Genomic DNA, 19,693 nt, shown 5'->3' with positions numbered 1-19,693 from the left:
ATGAGCACAGGATGCTCTAATGATCTGTAAGCCCTAGAAAAAGTCGCTTGCACAGTGACTATTAAAGACGTTGTAAACTTTTTTGGTTTGTTTTGGCCCCTGTGTTCGACGATGTGTATCACACGTCATTGTCGTGATTTTAATTCCGCACACTGTGAGGTGGGGTGGGGGTTTAAAAAAACTAAATTTCACCGCTTAACTGGTATTTAAGGAATGATTAGTATTTGGGATGCAAAAAAAAAATCGTTGAACCCAATTCCTAGGAAAATCTTGATTAAATCTTCAAATTCAGTCTCAGTCTCAAATTCATTTATTTATAAGTGAAAAACTGTGTTTCTGCTGGAAAATTATAAATTAGATTGAATCGTGAAATCTCAAAAATAAATTAATTAATAAATTTATCCCCCCCAAAAAATGCCCTTTATTTTTATTCATAACTTTTCTTTTTCTCACAGAAAAAAAGAACACACTATTTTCCTTTGACATTTCCTAATTTATTATAAATTCTCTTTACAAAGTAATTATTACAAAAAATTAATAAATAAATATTCTTTCATAAAGACGAAATTAAAATCAAAATAAACAATAGAATAAAAAAAAAGTCTTTACAAATATTTTTGCAAAATGTTTAGTTGTAAATCTGCACTATTTTTTAAATTTTACTTTCTACTGTACAAAAATAAGCTTTTATCTTTCGAAAGAAAGATTATACAATTATTTACAACGTAAATACAAAATTGAAATTTAAAACAAATATACAAAAAAATGGCAGTCGTTGATAAATTTATTAAAAACTATATAATAAATAAAAATCAATTATAATATTACCACATTCTTTTTTCTCATGCATTTTTATATATTTATATTATACAGGGTGTCCCATTTTAAGACGGCTCAAACACATTTCATGCTAAAACGGTTAATCTGAGCAAAAAAATGGTAGAGGAAAAATTGGTTGCCCATCACCTCAAGTTTCAGAATATGTGACTTGATTTTGTGATTCCTGCCTGCGTACGCGGCAGACGCGCGTCCCAAAAGTGAGGGTTCCTCAGTTGAGCCCCATTTTCATGTACACAGTTTTAAAGAGCATAAAAAAGTTATGAAAGAAACCGGAAATCGCAATTCGATATTTTCAAAATTGAAGGTGCTAGGTCATTTCAAAAATCTGGATATTTATTAAACCATATTTCAATTTTTTTAACTTGTTATCAAAGAGAAAGAAGAGCACGTGATGGGTCATTTTTTATGTATTTTTTCATCCCCTTTCTACTAAAAATATTGCCAAGGCAGTAAAGCTAGTATTTTTTTTTCTTAATATCGGGAAATAAGTCAGTTTTCCGAGTGATTTTTCCTAAGAAAAATCAAATGTTAAGAGCTTTAGATGTTCTCAAGCATACAGAAAATGGCTAAAAATTAATTTTACATCTGTTATAAACAAGGAGGTTTAATAATTATTTGGTAATTTTGGGAGAGTTGCGTTTAATTACCAAAAAAATAGGAAACCTCCTGCCACATATTTAAGTGATCAATATCTTTCATGTAAAGGATCAAACTTATTCCTTAATTTAGCAAAATAATGCACTTTACTCAACTTGTGAAGCATGTACTGTGCCTTCAAAGGTGCGCCTCCTCTGGCTCGCGAAGCCAGATTAGCCTGGAGGTTATCAACTGTTCTCTGTATCTGAAGAGGCATATTCTGAAACTAGAGGCGTCGGGCAACAAAATTTTTCCTCTACCACTTTTTTTTTTGCTCAGATTAACCGTTTAAGCATGAAATGCATTTGAGCCGGTCTTAAAATGGAACACCCCCCTGTATATTTGGAAATTGGGAAATTTGTATGAGATTTATAAATTTTTATTTGAAAGGGGGGGGGTCCTAAATGCAAACAAAAAGGAAGTAGCTACTGAGGATGTGACTTCGTGGCGCACTTCCGCCCATGTAGTGTGTTTACAAAAATTTCTAGTTTTACAGACTTTAATTGGGGGTAAATTATAGTCTTAATGTGTGTCTTTATTTTGTGGGGGGGGAGAGGCCATTACATTTGCTTTAAACCTCAAGAATGATTTGTCCCGTTTTCTTCTATCGATAAGATTTTTAACATTTCTACAATCTTTGATTGGCTCTCTCACCAATAATTTAAGCCAATTATTTGATTGACCACTGACGTCATAATAACAACATTTTCCATGTATTTATTTTCCTCCCATGATGATGAAAATTTAAATTTCCCAAGTTCAATACGATCACGCCCACTTCCTGTTATAAACATTAAGTTAAATTTACGAAATAATTGAATTAATATGTTAGTTATTTTTAAAAAAATGTAATAATTAATTGAAGCGAGTACAATTTTGTATTTAGATTCTTTTTAGCTTTAAACTCAATTATTATTTTTATTATTTATTTTTACGTCAATTGAAATAAAAGAATTCTACATTTTTTAATTCCCTTTACTCCAGAAATTATTCTACCTGGAAGACTCCAATCAAAGTAAATTATCTTTTCTAAATAGTATCTACTTTTTTAAATATTTTTTTTTACCTTTAAAGTTTAAAAGTTTTTGTATTAATTAATTTAAAATGGTTAAATAGTAAATTCTGTCTTAATTCTCAATTATTTTGTTTATTTTATTTTGATGATTTTTGAGGAACGTCAAGGGCATCAGAGGTTATTTGGAGCCCGAAGCTTTTTCCAGTGCACTGGCGGCCTCCGGACAGTGTTCTCTCGTTACTGATAACACTGTCCATCACCTGGACAGGGAGCTATAAAGAAGCACCTAGGAAGACTGGATTCGAACCCGGGGAACTCCGCGTGGGAATCCAGTAAGCTAACCACTCAGCTGATCCCTTCCCTGTCAATGGTTTATTCTCATTTTATCAGTGACAAACGTGTAGCTGCTTTGCTTAGTTAAGTTCTTCTTCAGTAAACTTAGACCAGGGGTCGGAAACCCGCGGTTCGCGAGCCGCATGCGGCTCTTTTATCCAAATTTTGTGGCTCTTCAGCCTGTACAAAATGAATTGTATATTTCAATTTTATTGAAACAAATGAAAATTTCATTTATTAAAGTAAAGATATTTTTACAAAAAGAATTTTAAATGTGATAGGTTTGAAATTGAATAGAATTATATTAAAATACAGTACGTAATTATATAAGACTGCCGCCATTTTCATTCATTTTTTTTTTTTTAAGTGCAATTTGTAACCTTTGACTTCCTTATTTTAAGACAAACTACTTTAAAAATTGACTACTGGTCCATCTAAAAGAGTTTTCAACGAATTAAACAACTTGATAAACTAACACTGTTAAGTGCTCGTAAACACGTTTTCTTGTAAAACAAACGTAATTTCTCATACGAAGATAAAAAGGAATCCTGGAAAATGATATACCGTTTGAAAGCCCATTAGACAAGGAAACTTTTATAAAAAGTGGCCAGCACCTAGGTCTGATAATGATCACGTAAGGGCTTAATGAGTTTTCTTCAAAAAATTTCGATTACTTTTATTTTTCCAGTATCCAGGAGGAAGATTGAGGCTGTTTGGAGAATAACTTATGCTTCGAAATGGTATAAATTTTTAGAAAATTTATCTGTCTCTCTAACCGTGTCATCAGAATCGAGTTCGGACTAAAACTTTCTGAGTAATAAGCATTTTTATTTGAAAAAAAGTAATGATTTTAGAAAAAAAAAATTTAAAGTGACGTCACTCAAGAACAGTGGAAAATATGAAGTTGTCCAATACATCATTGAACTCCACTTTAGATGTACCACACACAGTTGGCCTATGGACATTGACTTACTGGTTCACCCTGTATATTTCCACGGAAAACTTGTACCAGTTTGTCGCGACAAATTAGGGTTCGTTCAAAATTTAGGTGTCACTTAAACTTACCAATTGACAGACTACTCTTTTGTCGCCAAATTTTATCAAACCATTTTGTAAGACAGAAATTATACTATAACCTAGAAATCACTTCCATCAACTTAGTAATCAGCTGTTTCTATTACAATAAAATCAGCTGATTTTTTTAAATTTTTATTACGTTACGTATTTATTTATTTTTTCATTCAACTTAATGAACTTAAAAGAAGTCTGGAAGAACTTATAACTTTTTTTTCTTTTTGGTTTTAAATGATTCATTCATTAAAACCATTTACTTATTATTTACTTTTTAATACATGTTTTCTGTTAAAATACAAATTTTAAACACTGCTAACCCTAATACAAAGGAAGAGTATATATATATTTCTGTTTGATTTTTATGTATACATACATTTTATTTATTTTTAAAATATTTGAAATTATGTTAATATTATGTTAGAAATAGTATTTACTTTTTTTTGATTATTAGTTAACAATAAAGTTACAGCTAGCCATTATTTTGGTAATTTGCTTTTTATATAAACATTAGATTTTATAAACAACATTAGGACTCAGGTCAGCCACCCTAGCCAATGTTTTTATACAAAATTTCCCGGTTACATTGAGTAAAAAACCAAAACAAAAAACCTGAAAGCAATTTAATTATTTTAATAATGTAAATTCAATCAATCTTTTATGTATATATACATGTAAAAATCTCAGTTCAAAGTACAAATCATACTTTTAATTTTTAGGTATTTTTTTTTTTGTATTAAATGTATATTTTATGTATTATTTAGGAATTATCTAAATTACAAAAAAATAAATAATAGAATTTTATAGTTTATTTTCCAATGTACTTTTTTGGAACCTGATTTAGATCATTCCAATATTTAGGCAGTGGGGTCTAGGTCTAATGATGAGAAATTTGCAGATGAACAGAGATGCTGGACTGTATCTTCTAGTGGGTCAAATGGATCTCCCAGCTTGTTCTTTCATGATCTCTGCACGGAGATAACCATGGCCACACCACTAGAGCCACAGAAATCCATAATGGATTTGTAGCTCATAGTTCTTTCAAGCTGTTCAGTTCACAAATCTAAAACTACCGACCGACCAACGGTATCAAGGCTTAAACAGTTGTGATTCAACCAAATAGAAATTTCAGCCAATCAGAGCTGGAAAAAAAAGAAGAAAAAAATCCAGAAGTTCTAATAGTTGATTGGTGCCAAGGAGTTACACGAACGTTTCGGACACCACTGAGTTCTCCAACAGGAACTAAGGAAGAGAGTACAGTTAAATTATGGAAGATGGAAGGTTACCAAAGATTAATATCATAACCTTCCATCTGGAACATCATACTTTCTCATACAAAAAAAACCTGCTACGTCATGGCCCCAGCCAATCGTCACTACTTTTACTGTAAACAAATGGCCAAATTCCCAACCAGTTACTTAGAAAGCTTTGTAAATAGAATGCTATAATAGAATGATTTAAATATTCCCCAGTAAAACATTGGTAATGAATTGGATTAAACACAAATTACGAGCAATTTAAGGCAATATTTACAATATGTACAAATATACTACAAATACTACAAAGAATAAAAAATAAATAAGCCTCAAAATTTGTAATACTGTAAAATATCTAAAGTACAATTACACAAATATATCTCTAGTAAATAATTAATTGACCGAATTACAAATTATTACTTTTTTTTGTTTTGTAATCTAAATTAGTATCATAATCCTTAACAGTTTTGTCTTTGTTTTTCGTTAATGAAATTGTTTTGGTACTAAATAAATAATAATAAAATAATATATATGGAATAATTGCTTATTGTTTTTAATTATTATGTAGATTAATTTTTTTTGGGAATGCATTAATTCCGAAATAAAAAATACAGGTATTTCAGGTGCATATCTGATAGAGAAGATTTTTAATGTTTCATTTAACATGTTCTGCTTTAATGAAGTTTAGGATAAAGTTCTAAATTAATTAAAAATTAAAATTAAAAAACAAAATTAATTAAAAATTAAAATTAAAAAACAAAATTAATTAAAAATTAAAATTAAAAAACAAAATTAATTAAAAATTAAAATTAAAAAACAAAATTAATTAAAAATTAAAATTAAAAAACAAAATTAATTAAAAATTAAAATTAAAAAACAAAATTAATTAAAAATTAAAATTAAAAAACAAAATTAGCGAACAGACAATGCAAGGCGCCCGATAACTGAGCGACTAGCCACAACCCGCAATGCTAAGCTGTATTGCGTTACTAGACTACACGGGCAAGACCTTGGATTTTGTTTAATTTAAAGTATGAATCAGATTCTCTGATTCGTTCAATCTGACTCACTGAACTACCTGAATTCTTTATTTCATTATTAGGAAAAACTCAGTTTTTCCAGTTATTAGTATTAACAATACTTTTTATACTTTTTTTTTTTGTATACATAAGTGGTTACAAATTTTAATTTAATTTTTTTTTTTTAGTATAATTAATTAGATATGTAATTACTATTATTATTACTATTTTTTATTACTATTTTTTTTTTAATGAGACAATAATTTATTATAAGTAGTTATAATTGTAATAATTTTTTTTTAAATTTGCCTCCATTATCTTATTAATCAATTCGACTACAAAAAATAGACTATGTAACAAACATTGTAACATTTTTTTTTTTTTTTTACATTTTTTATGTTTTTATTTTTATTTTTGAAAACAAGGAACATTAATTTGTATATAATATATTATAAATAATATAGTTTCCTTTTATTTGTATTCTACACTATCTAAATACACACAATTATTATATCCACACAGATATTTTGAACGTATCTTTTTTTTATATACAATTGTATATGTTTACAAAAACAACAAATAATGAAATTTTATATGTACAATTATTAGTAATTTTTTTTATATTATATGTAAGCTTATTGTATATTAAAAAAAAAGTTGGCATTTTTAAAAGATGAAATTATAAAACTTTATGTACTTTAATTAATTATTTTTTAATTACTAATTAATTTTAAATATTATGGCAATTGAAATCAATGGAAGACTTTTTTGTTTTTTTTTTTCAATTTTAATTCTAAAATTTATTATTAATATTTTAATTTTTAAAATAATTTACTGTTTCTTAAATTGTTTAAAGTGAGTGTTTAAAAAATAAATAAAAGAATAAAACTAATCTGAGACTGAAGTCTAAGAATAGTTGCTTCGTTCAGCCATGTTGTTAAAAATGAAAATTTGAAGTTATTCTTAGTAATAACAGGAAAAGCTTAGAATTTAAATTACATTTTTTTGATGATTTTTCTCAAGAATTTTTCAGCTTATGAGTTTTACCATCTTTAACTCAACTGACCCTGCGTCATCCACTGGTTTATCCACTTCTTAGTTCTTGTTCTTCTCCTCTGCGCAATGGTTTCTTCAATTCCTGGGCTCCCTCTAGATTGTCCAACCACCGTTCTCGTATCCTGCTGGTTTTCCGTACAAAAGTTTCTTTTCTTTTCCAGGAGCCTACACTGAGACATCCTCTCCACTGCTTTCAGTTCCTCCCTTCTTTCTCGCGCTTTCCACACTCCATTTTTACACATTCTATCCCTATTTTCTGTTCATAACTTCCACCTTCTTAACGTAGCCAGTCACTCCTTGGTTTCCTGTATTTCCATTGTCAACACTTCAACTTATGTAAACAAATCCAATAAAAAATATACAAAAATCCGGTGCACATTTTTTATCATAATCTAAAGATTATTATCACAACAGACTGCGCATGTGTGGATATAATAAAATAGGTAATTTAAATAAACTAATCCAAAGTAAATAGTTTTCTTTTTATACATATTTATAAATTTCCCATTTTTTCATTTCCCCCTAACTTATTGTTCAGTAGTACAATTATTTATACCTACTTTAATTTATTAATATTGTTATTTAAATTAATCTTTTTTATCCTTTTTATCGTTTTTAGCTTCTTTTTTGGCATTTTTCTTCTCCGCTTTGGCCTCTTTCTTCTGCTCCTTTTTCTCAGCTTTTGAAAGCTCTTTCTCCTTGTTTTTCTCCTTCTTGTCAGCTTTCCCTTTATCTACTTTTTTCGATTCCTTATTATTGATTTCTTCTACTTTCTTATTATTACACACAGTAATCTCATCGTTTTTATTACTATTATTATTTTTATTACTATTATTATTATTACTACTATTCTTTATTACTTGTTTCAAATTATTATTGTCCAACTTATCAGTGTCTGTATTCCGTCTTTTGTCATCTTTTGTCATCAACAGTTTATTATGTTTTGTCGTTTGAGTTTTTGTTCGTTCTTGTTCGGCCGATTTTGCACGAAAGAAGGGGTTATCAGTGGTTTGTTTATTAATATTATTATTGCCAGCGTTTATCACTGGAGTTATTTCCAGTTGGGTAACTATTTTTTGAGCACACCTGGAAAATAAAAAAGAAAAGAAATCTTATTAATTATTCATATTTATATTAATATCTCTAAATAATAGTGAAAACCTCATTTTCGGGAAAAGCCCAATGTTCAGGCCACATTATAAGTTTTGCAGTGTACTGTACCCGAAGTTAAATTATAATTTAAAATATTAAAATAAATTCTAGAAGGGCTACAGTCTATGCTGTTTGCTGCCTAACAGCAAACAAAAAAGTTAAACTTTGCACCTTGTTGCTGTGCCCAGCAACAAGAGTCAGTACTCAGCAGTAGTACGGTGCCAGCCACATACGAGCAGACATCAGGGCTTAGTCGGAGTATTGTTTACCTCGCCTATCCCTTGCTCAATTTCTTTGCATTGTCTTATACTTACGTTTTGTACAATTACAACGTTTATGATTATACTTGTACAATTACAACGGTTATAATTATATTTGTGCAAGTACAACGTCTTTGTTATTAATTTGCAAATCAAGAACAAAATAGTGAGTGCAAGTGCGGTAGTGGAAGGCTCGAACGTTTCCGCCTACGATAACGCCTCGTACATGTACGTGAGCAGTTCCGGCGTCCAGCAGGCGCATACCTACGATTATCGTCCGTAGAGAAGCACACCTTATATAGCCAGCGGCTTAGCCTAATGGTAGCGTGAGCGACTGCTGACACTAACGCTTCACACCGCAGGTTCGATTCTCACCAGCATCAAATCGGTATTTAGACTTTTTTACTTTACTTTTTATTCCATAAAATAATTATTTTCACATTTTTATGTTTTGGGCATCCATTCCAACCTTATAATTTAACTTCAATTATAATTATAAGTGCTAAGTGGTAATTGTGGTCATTTTCTCTGTATTTAAGGACCCTCCAATCCCCATTGGGCCTACCTTCTTTAAACAGGGTGCGGAAATAGTAAGGTTCCGCACGGAACCCTATCACGCCCCGACACCCAAACACTTTCTTTGTTGCAAAACGCTCTTAATCAAATTTTCTGAGATAATATCACACAACAGATTAAAGGAAACTGCAGGAGCGGAAGGATAATCAGCAAAAACTGGGTAAAACTATTTCAGGAAAGGGAACTTCCGGTTGACTGTTTAAAAGCTTCCTGTCAGGACTGCTGACTCCATTTAGTAATTGCCTATTTTTCCAGGTGGGCTTTACGTCCAACTACCAATCAGGTGTTATGGACGAAGGCGACTAGCAAACATCTTTACTATAAATCTCTCATATTAACCATTGGGAATATAGACTAGTACCGCAATAAATCTTAGCTTTGCGGGTCTAGCCTATAACCGCCTAACATACTTTACTATAAATTCCTCATATAAACCATAGGGAATATAGACTAGTACCGCAATACATCTTAGCTTTGCTGATCTAGCCTACAACCGCCTAACATACTTTACTGTAAACTTCTTTTATTAACCATTAAATAAAATCCAAGGCCTAAGACCGGGAATCAAACCCAGTACCATAATGCATATTACCTTTGCAGGTCTTGGATACAGACTATGTAAACGGTAAACTCATAATTCTTTTTCAATCATTGGTGCAGAATCCTTTAATCCAACAGATAATCCCCTTTCGATGACTGAGGCGTCAATGGCTTCGCGTACTCTTGCAATGTGCTAAAAGTGAATTAGGTTTGACTAGCGTTGACTGAAATAGTGGGTGGAGTGTCAACAACTGAGTGATATCACCTTAGCAGTTATAGAATGTTATACTATTTGATTGTAGCTGATGTCACTAGCGGAACAGGTAAATTTGATGGAAAAAAAGGAGAGATCCTTGGTTATAAGATTAAAAGAGAGCTGGAAATTTGTATCTCGACAGGAATTACTCCCCAGTCAGACACCAGGAATCAGGAACTACCTTAGTGGTTACCTCCTTGAATCTAGATACTAGAAACACTCACCTGATCCTGGTGGATGCTGATCTCTCCTTGCCAAGACGGAATTCCCGTTGGAACTCCTGTATTGGCGGCAGTCTGGGACCTTTATCATTGCCTTCCCTGCCAGCACCCACGCTCGATCTTACTGGTTCCTTGTACTCTTGCAGGTGGTACTGTTCAAAGTGAGAGAGGAAAAGCATTTAAACAATTTGGTATCACTAAGCAGAAACTAAACTTAAGATGGTCTTTCAGGATGACCAAAAAAATAACTTTTTAGACGAATTTTCGTAAATTAAAAATGCTTATAAAATATTTACTGTGATGGAGATAAAATTACTCAATAAAATATACTGATACGCCTTCCGGCTCTGAATAGACTCTCTGAAATAACTCGTACATTACCACTGACCTTCATAGAATGTGTTTGGGATTTACGAAGAGATCCAGTAGGCTGTCGGGGATAGTTCCTGTTTGCGCCATACTTAGCGCTGCAACCGCTACCTGTAGAACTCCCAGAAGAGGATGACACTCCTAAACAGGAAGAGAGAGAGAGGATGAGTGAGTGAGTGAGATAGAAAATTTTTTTTTAGCAATAAAACAAATATCAAATAGATAACGGTTCTGCAGCTGGGTTTGCTGAACGACATGGCGATTGGTCTAAGTGATATTAATTTTAATAAAATACTGGGTTGTGAGGAGGGGAGGGGGTAAATCCAGTGAATTCATACGTCTTTGTATTACGTCTCTATTCACAAAGTTCTAATTCACAAAGTTTCCACAATAGTGTGCAGAAATATGTACGTATAGATCTACAATTGGTATGTTCCAAGAAAAATCTCAAAATGTTGAACAAAAAAAAAAAAAAAAAAATTGTCCAGCAAAGTGACACTTCCGGAATGCCGTTTTTTTTTGTTTTTTCATCAAATTTTATAGATTTTAGTCTCTGATTTGATTCTAATTATTTTTCCGTTGTGGTGGTGGTGGTAAAACTTTAAAATCAAGCAATATGGCACGTTAGAGGTAAGCCACTTTTCTCCTAGGAGTTTGCACAGGAAATGTGCACGTAGAATGCAGCAACAACAACTCTCAGCATGCAGCCTTTTTTTTATACGTCTCTGCAGAAATAAAAAGGTAAACAAAGCATAACTGCTGTATGTGTTAGCTGGAGATACCCATAGGGTCGCCCAGATTTTTGAACAATCGTCTAGTCTAATTTCCTGTATTAGGAAAATAATTACTCGGCTAAATTCTTCATGAGTATTTAAATTTAATGTTTAAACATATTTGCAATATTTCATTTATCATCAAGATTTCTTAGATTCAATTAAACTTGACCCCCTTTTCGATACAAAAATATAGTAATAAAAATCTATAAAACTATCTATTTTTACTATGGTTAAACAAATAGGCTGCCTGCTTTTGATCTAGGATAAATAGTCTATTAATATTATAGTTATTTCGACTAGAAAGAACGGAAAAAAAAGCTTAAAATATTATGACAAAATAATAATCAATATCAGGTCGGCTGATTCTATCCAAGAAACATATCGATCCATCGTATGTGGTTCATTGTTTCAAATTTTTTTATTCTAATCTAGAGATCGCCAAAGTGGTCTATATAGACCCCCAAGGGTCTAATTAACAAAAGTAGGGGTCGATCTGTGAGCCAGGGGGTCGAAGGAAAAACAATTTCGAACCCAATATAGCGGAACCTTGCAAAGATCATTAATTAAGAAGCAATACTGTAGTTACTTTACTTATTATTTAATAAATATTAAGGTATTTAAATTTTTAACATTAAGATATTTTTCATAAAACTATTGGTTACACAATGTAAAATTATTTTAATAAATGTTTAAAATCATAAAATAATTGTAGACGGTAGCCGAGTGGTAAGAGGCGAGACCCGCAAAGCTAAGGTGTATTGCGGTACTAGTCTGTATTCCCACTGGTTAATATGAGGAATTTATATCAAAGTATGTTAGGCGGTTAGAGGCTAGACCCGCAAAGCTAAGATGTATTGCGGTACTAATCTATATTCCCACTGGTTAATATGAGGAATTTATATCAAAGTATGTTAGGCGGTTAGAGGCTAGACCCGCAAAGCTAAGATGTATTGCGGTACTAGTCTATATTCCCACTGGTTAATATGAGGAATTTATATCAAAGTATGTTAGGCGGTTAGAGGCTAGACCCGCAAAGCTAAGATGTATTGCGGTATTAGTCTATATTCCCAATGGTTTAATATGAGAAATTTATATCAAAGTATGTTAGGCGGTTAGAGGCTAGACCCGCAAAGCTAAGATGTATTGCGGTACTAGTCTATATTCCCACTGGTTAATATGAGGAATTTATATCAAAGTATGTTAGGCGGTTAGAGGCTAGACCCGCAAAGCTAAGATGTATTGCGGTATTAGTCTATATTCCCAATGGTTTAATATGAGAAATTTATAGTAAAGTATGTTAGGCGGTTATAGGCTAGACCCGTACAGCTAAGATGTATTGCGGTACTAGTCTATATTCCCAATGGTTAATATGAGAAATTTATATCAAAGTATGTTAGGCGGTTAGAGGCTAGACCCGCAAAGCTAAGATGTATTGCGGTACTAGTCTATATTCCCAATGGTTTAATATGAGAAATTTATAGTAAAGTATGTTAGGCGGTTATAGGCTAGACCCGTACAGCTAAGATGTATTGCGGTACTAGTCTATATTCCCAATGGTTTAATATGAGAAATTTATAGTAAAGTAGGTTAGGCGGTTATAGACTAGACCCGCAAAGCTAAGATGTATTGCGGTGGGGTCTCGTCGCTGTACATTGAATGGGAGTGGAGTTACATTTTATTATGAAATATTAACAAAATATAGAACCAAAATTTTTGGTAGGAAGAAAATTTTTCCAAACAATCACTTTTCACAATTTAATATCATTTTTCTCGAAAATTGCTTAGATTTAGCAATCAACCGCTTGATGCTAACGATTGATTGATTGTAAAACAATAAAAAAAAATCAATTACCTGAGATGGAAGACGAGCCGGACGCCATAGAATATAGTGACTCTGAGTTTGGGACGGGACCCATTGAATAGTGCGATGCCGAAGACACCATCCATGTAGATTTATGATGATTACTGCTAGTATGATGATGATGTTGGTGTTGGTGGTGATGGTGATGAGATGAAGATGGTGGCATCGACCAGGACGAGCTGGAATTTGGCAACGCTGTATTATTTCCGCTTTGTTTTAGTCGTAAAATTTTTGCACGACAAATTACACAACGTAATGGTAGAAGACGTTGTGAGACGGCCATCTGTATCGTTTTGACGAAACATTTCCGGCAGACAACTCGATGGCCGCATGGTGATGTTTGCATTGTGGCTTTTGCATTCACACAGATGACGCACTGGAAAATATAAAAGTTTAAAAAGTAGTTAACAATTTTTTTTTTTTGGTAAGGGAAAAAACATTTTCATGAAAAGGAATGAAAGTTTTGACGAGGAAATCTAATTTCAAGAAAATGTATGAGGGAAGGGATTAGCTATGCGGTTAGCGTAATGGATTCCGACGCGGAGGTACTGCGTGGTTCGAATCCAGCTGCTGTCCCTTAGATTTTCTCTTCCTAGGAGCTTCTTACAGCTCTCACTGTCCGGTGATGGACAGTGTTGACTGTAACGAGAGAACATTGTCCGGAGGCCGGCAGTACACTGGAAAAAGCTCCGGGCGCCAATAACCTTAGATGTTGGCACGCCTTAAATCATTTTTTTTTAAAAATGTATGATAGTTTACACATGAATAACTAATTTATACAATCGAGTTTACAACTCGCTACAATGTTGACAAAGAAATTGATTCATTAATATGAAAATCAGTACATTGCAAACCCTATTTTGTGATAAGAGATAAGAATATTTATCAATTATATTATGTTTTACAAATACTTCGGGATGTTCCTGGTCCATTTTTTAAATATCACGATAAAGTAAAGTAAAGTAAGTAGAGTAATGCCTATTTTTTCAGGCGGGCTTTACGTCCAACTACCAAATTAGGTGTCATGGACGGAGGCGACTAGCAAACATACTTTACTGTAAATTCCTCATATTAACCATTGGGAATATAGACTAGTACCGCAATACATCTTAGCTTTGCGGGTCTAGCCTATAACCGCCTAACATACTTTACTATAAATTTCTCAAATTAACCATTGGGAATATAGACTAGTACCGCAATACATCTTAGCTTTGCGGGTATAGTCTATAATCGCCTAACATACTTTACTATAAATTTCTCATATTAGCCATTAAATTAAATCCAAGGCCTAAAACCGAGGTATTCGAACCCAGTACCACAATACATATCAGCTTTACACGTCTCGCCTCTTAACCGCTCGGCTACCGTGGCGCCTATATTCCGATAATGGATTCTTCAAAATAATAAACCTCCTAATATCCTCCTGACCGTTATGTTTTGATGTTTACCAAATTCCTTCAATAATTACAGTTAAATTAACATTGAAAAGGAAGGTAATAAATCACTGCCGGCGGAAAGTGATTCTATTGTATCCGGTTTGAGGCCCAATTTATTGCAAACAATTGGAAAATTTTGCTTTCGCAAAGTGAAAGCGATCTAATATCTTTTATTAAATATTATTTGGGTAAACTTCTTTCTTAATTGTATTTTCCTAGATTAACCGTTAATTTTTCTATTCGTTAAAAAGAAAAAAAACGTTTACGATCATTATTTTTGTTGTTGCTCTGGGGGGGGGGGGCGGCCTGTCTAAATTAAGCTATTAGTCGTAATTCATTACCTATTATTATTATTATGTTGGCAATCATGACAAAATAAAAATTTGTTTCTTTGTAAAGAATTTCAAAGCTAGACGAGTCTTTATCTGAACAGCTGATGAACGCTGAATTTGGTATCACATACGTCACGTAACTACAGTTGGCGTGACTCAATTTGGTTTTTGAAACTAGAAGTATTTGACTTCAATATTATATACGAGGGGCACTACTTATATTTTGAGCCTTGGCAACACTGAGTGTTGTCAGGTGCTATCTGACGTTTCCACTTGAAAGTTTCGACATTTTTGACCATAACCTTCTTCAGAACGTTTTGTTATTTGAGCGAGATTTGTGTTGTTTACAGTCACTTGAAAAATTGTGTCTCAGCGAAAAAATTGGAATTAACTCGTGAAAATTTTCGTGCAATGATTTCTTACGACTTTCGACGTGGATTATCAAGACAGGAGTGCATCGATCAACTTACTTCCACTTTTGGCAACAGTTGTTGTGTCAGAAAACATTGTTGATGCTGTGCAAAAACTAATAATGCAAGATCGTCATGTGACCTACTGTGAGATTGAGGCAACCTTAGGCATTAGTTTCACCAGCATATATAAAACAGTGCATGATCATTTAGCCGTGAAAAAGGTTTGTTCTCGTTGGATCCCACATAATCTGACAAAATCTCAAAAAAGATGCTCGTGTCGATTGGTGCAAACAAATGCTTAAGAAATTACAAGCGGCGGTGCTTCAAAAGACGTGTATAAGATTGTAACAGGTGACGAATCATGGATATATATTTCGTAAATTACACTTCCGGTCGTGTTTATCTTTGATATTACGTCTAATATAATATTACGTCACCATGAAATAAAAATTAAGATTGGCAAAAAAGTAGCCCCGGAAGCCACAAACACAATTAACAATCCTCGTGTTTACACTCGTACACTAAACGACAATCACAAACAATTGGTTCCAATAATTGGAATAGAAAACAAAAACCTAACCACTGTTCCGCTACTGGGAGCCGTTTGAAAGAGAATTAATTATTAAGTCCACAAATGGCGGCCCTATTTCCGGAATTGACATTTCACACAAAGCTGGTGGAGGGGGGGCTGACATTTTGGTATCTACCAGGGTATGTATATATTAATTGTAATAACATAGTGTTCTCTCTGCTGATATGCCCTTTTGGTATAACTATGGAGGCCGTGCAGCGACCGTGGCGGTCTCTATCGGCCCCCAAACCCACAAGGGAATGGGGGGGGGAGGTTTGTTGTGTAAATATTGGGTGAATGCAGCAGTCAGTAAACCCTACAATAGCCTGGGATCTCTTGGACGGTCCTGGGGTGGAGGTGTCCAGGTACCTTCACAAGTGTTTTTCAAAACCTGTTTCGGGTAAGTCTGGATTGCCTGTTCCAAATCTGAACTTCGTTTAGGGGATTCCCCCCTACCTCACGTAACTACAACTTTCCAAGTAGTTTTCGAAGTCTTTCACTACCTCTGTAGTCCCTGAATTTTGCCGCCTTAGTCCAATCTCTTATCCTAGGATTCAGAAACTTGACCACAGATTAGACTTCTGGGGAAAACCTAATTGTCTTATTTCTAACTTTGTCACGCTCCGTGTAGATTGAAACGAAAGAGCTACCAGTAGGTCTTGTTGATGGTCAGCTACAAGAAGGGGAGATAGAAGATAGACTGCTCTAAATCGGCAACCATAGAAACTGCGATGAAACCAATGAAATGAACAGGCGATCCACCAAAGCAGTCATTTAAACTACTTCCTTACTAGGGTTTCTGTTGAAGCCATTAGCTGTGTGGTGGGCTACCTATAGTATAGTCTTACTGCGAACATACATGACAATCGACTGGTTTTCATGGGAGACCAGGTTTACATGACGATTAAAGAACCATGGGTTCTTAGCCAAAAAAATAAATAAATAGATTCTCTGTGAATGGCATTCTCACCACATTTCTCCAGGAAAATGATCTTGTATCCAGTTCGGAGTTCCGGAAACGGAAGGTCACTCACACGCCTTCCTCTTACTCTCTACGTTCCAACTTACAAATTTTCTTCCATCTCCGAAATTTTAGGTCTCATATGATTTTAACCCAAACTACATAGGGTGAAGAAATAAATGCCAGTTTTCAGTCGTGATACATTTATTCTGCCGAGCTTTCGACCCCTAGGGACTAGGTCATCTTCAGGGCTGTGGAACATATTTACAGTGTGTTAACAATGATACTATTGGAATGAATATGTATAATACAACGAAATTTACAAAAATTATTTACCTAGTTTACAAAGTAATATTTTTACATTACAGGGTTGGTGTGACTTCTGTCTTGTCTGTTCATGGACAGAGTGTGATCGGCCTCTGTGTGGTTAGGTTGTGTGGAAGTCAGTGTTGCCAATTGTCTAGTATTTTATTAAATACAATTTTGTTAAATAAATGTATCACGACTGAAATGGCAATTATTTTTTCACCCTATGGAAACTATGAATCAGTCACCAAATATAATGAACAACAAAACTACATAGTTTGCAACATTTCCCTGGAATGTAAACCCTACAGTTCCCTATTTTTTTGCTCCCGCGGATACCAACTTCATCCCGAGAACTACCTTAAACCCAATATTTCGAAACGCAAAAAACTGATAAAAGAAAAGCTATAAATTAAGTGCGTGTGTGTGTGTTAGTTGTTCGTGTGGCGCATAAGTGGAAAATTGCTTCAAGTTCCTTCTACTACTAGAATATACTCGTACGTATTGTGCCCCAATAGTTTTACTGGGACCACATTCCAGGGTAACCAAAGCCACTTAATGGAACTTGATGAGGTTGCTAACTAGTGAAGTTGGTATCCCCAGACAGTGGACCTGGTCCTAGAGAATAGCAGCCACTAAACTGTTACTGATGATTGCAACTGGTTGCCGAGCTCAATGTATTCCGGATATAACTAGTCCAATTTACATAAATAATGATTAGGCCCGATACACGCCCATCTAATTTAGCTTTAATCAAACTAAATCAATTTCCGGGGCCTATCTGTAAAATCACACTTATATTGATGGCGCGCAAATTTTGGCTATTTGCATAACAAAATTTCTGAAATTCACTAACAATAAGAACATTTTTTTAGGCTTGCTGTGTTCAAATATCTTTCTTTAATTTACTATTATTATTATTATTATTTAAGGCGCGTCAACATCTGAGGTTATGACGTCATCAGTTGCTTTATTCTTAATTCACTGCTGGCCGCATTCAGATAGTGTTCTCTGTGGGGCTGTAAGAAAAGAAAATCTAAGGACCAGCAGCTGGATTCGAACCCAGGATCTCTGCATAGGAATCCAGTAAGCTAACCACTCAGCTAATCCATTAAATTTCTTTCATTATTAATATTTCTAATAGTGCTAATAGATTTATTACCTTGTTTGCAAAGATAGCGGAGAAAAGCCCAACCTACCCGCCGCCTGGAAAAAGCGCTTAATCGAATTTTCCCGGAAAAATGTGAATCAATGACGTAAAACTACTTACGCGTGATAATTATACCATGGGTAAAGAAAATCAAAATAGCTACTTTCGTGGAAATCTTTATAAAAACAAAACAAAATATTGAAAAAAATCTTTTCTGTAAAGATACCTACTTCCGGTGGGCTGGTTTTCTCCAAAAGCTTAACTTCCGGTCTGCTTGCCGCATATAAATTAAATTTTAAAGTTTAAGCTTTAAGCGATTTTCCATTTTTGAGTCCGTTTTGGTTACAACATTTTTCTCCAGATAGAAGAGTCACTCATAATTTGTAAAAATCAATTAGTTTGGATACAGGAAACCACAATTCGGAAATCTTCGGAAAAATCTCGAAATTTCGAAAATTTATTAAGAGCAAAATAAAAGTATTAAAATCTTTAACGCTTATCGGTAAATGGTGGCAAAATTCGCATACCTCGTCTTCCTGAGACGTTGCCAGCTCAGGTTCATTTTCCTCCAGCTTAGACAACAGCTTGTCCTGTAACATACAGTGAAATAGCATACAAATATATTAAATAATGAAAAATTAATTCAATATTTATTAATACTGGTTAATTGCATCCTGTACAAATACAGGTGCACATGTTGCAAAGTTACTACTCCTAGTGTTCCTAAAGACTATTGCTGCTGGAATTCTGCCGGAAGTGGGGCTTGATCAGAAACGAGATCATACGAACGTCGTCACAAAAATTAAGAGACAAATTTAGTTGACTTACTTTTTAAAGTCTCTTTGACGGCAATGTCTTTCTCTTAGCGTCTCTAAAGTTCCCGGTATCTAACCTATCCTGAGCTGGTAAGCACTATTATGTGCTCAAAAGCTTTGTTAAAAGTCTGAGTTGAAAGAAAAAATTATTTCTTTGCAGTGCACTGCCGTCGTCCGGACAGTTTTCACTCGTTACGTAGAGAAAGCTAAGGGCCAGCAGCTGTAACAATAAGTTTTTCCAGTAGTTTTCTGAAAATTCCATGGAAATTGCTTGGAAAATGATTTTTCACAAAAGTTACACATTCACATTTGAACACTTCCCTCCTTCTTAATTTTCTTCTTGGAAAATTCTTTGTAGTTGGCAAATGAAGGAGGAAGTAAGGGGGCTTCACACCAGGGTAAACAAATTTTCTAAAGATTTCCGGTGTAACGAACGGTTTTTGGCAAAAATTTGGTGGAAATACTTCCCCTC

General features: G+C 33.7%; 1 protein-coding gene across 2 annotated transcripts in view; it reads right to left on the bottom strand.

The window, feature by feature from the left end:
* Positions 1-2,457: 2,457 nt before the first annotated feature.
* Positions 2,458-19,693, bottom strand: part of LOC141454853 (uncharacterized) — a 128,211-nt gene continuing 110,975 nt past the window's right edge. For both annotated transcript variants that reach the window (XM_074129499.1, XM_074129498.1), the window contains exons 3-7: positions 18,934-18,996; positions 13,229-13,613; positions 10,620-10,741; positions 10,235-10,383; positions 2,458-8,312 (exon numbers count right to left, since the gene is read on the bottom strand). In XM_074129499.1, the coding sequence (XP_073985600.1) occupies positions 7,814-8,312; positions 10,235-10,383; positions 10,620-10,741; positions 13,229-13,613; positions 18,934-18,996 (1,218 nt within the window). In that variant the 3' untranslated portion in view covers positions 2,458-7,813. The remainder of the gene's footprint in view (positions 8,313-10,234; positions 10,384-10,619; positions 10,742-13,228; positions 13,614-18,933; positions 18,997-19,693) is intronic.

This window comes from Rhodnius prolixus, unplaced genomic scaffold (assembly GCF_049639745.1).
Source record: "Rhodnius prolixus isolate KJV_2025 unplaced genomic scaffold, Rpr scaffold_15, whole genome shotgun sequence".
In the NCBI taxonomy this organism is placed as follows: domain Eukaryota; kingdom Metazoa; phylum Arthropoda; class Insecta; order Hemiptera; family Reduviidae; genus Rhodnius; species Rhodnius prolixus.
Note: the sequence above shows the minus strand (reverse complement) of the source record. Positions and strands in the feature narration are given on the sequence as shown.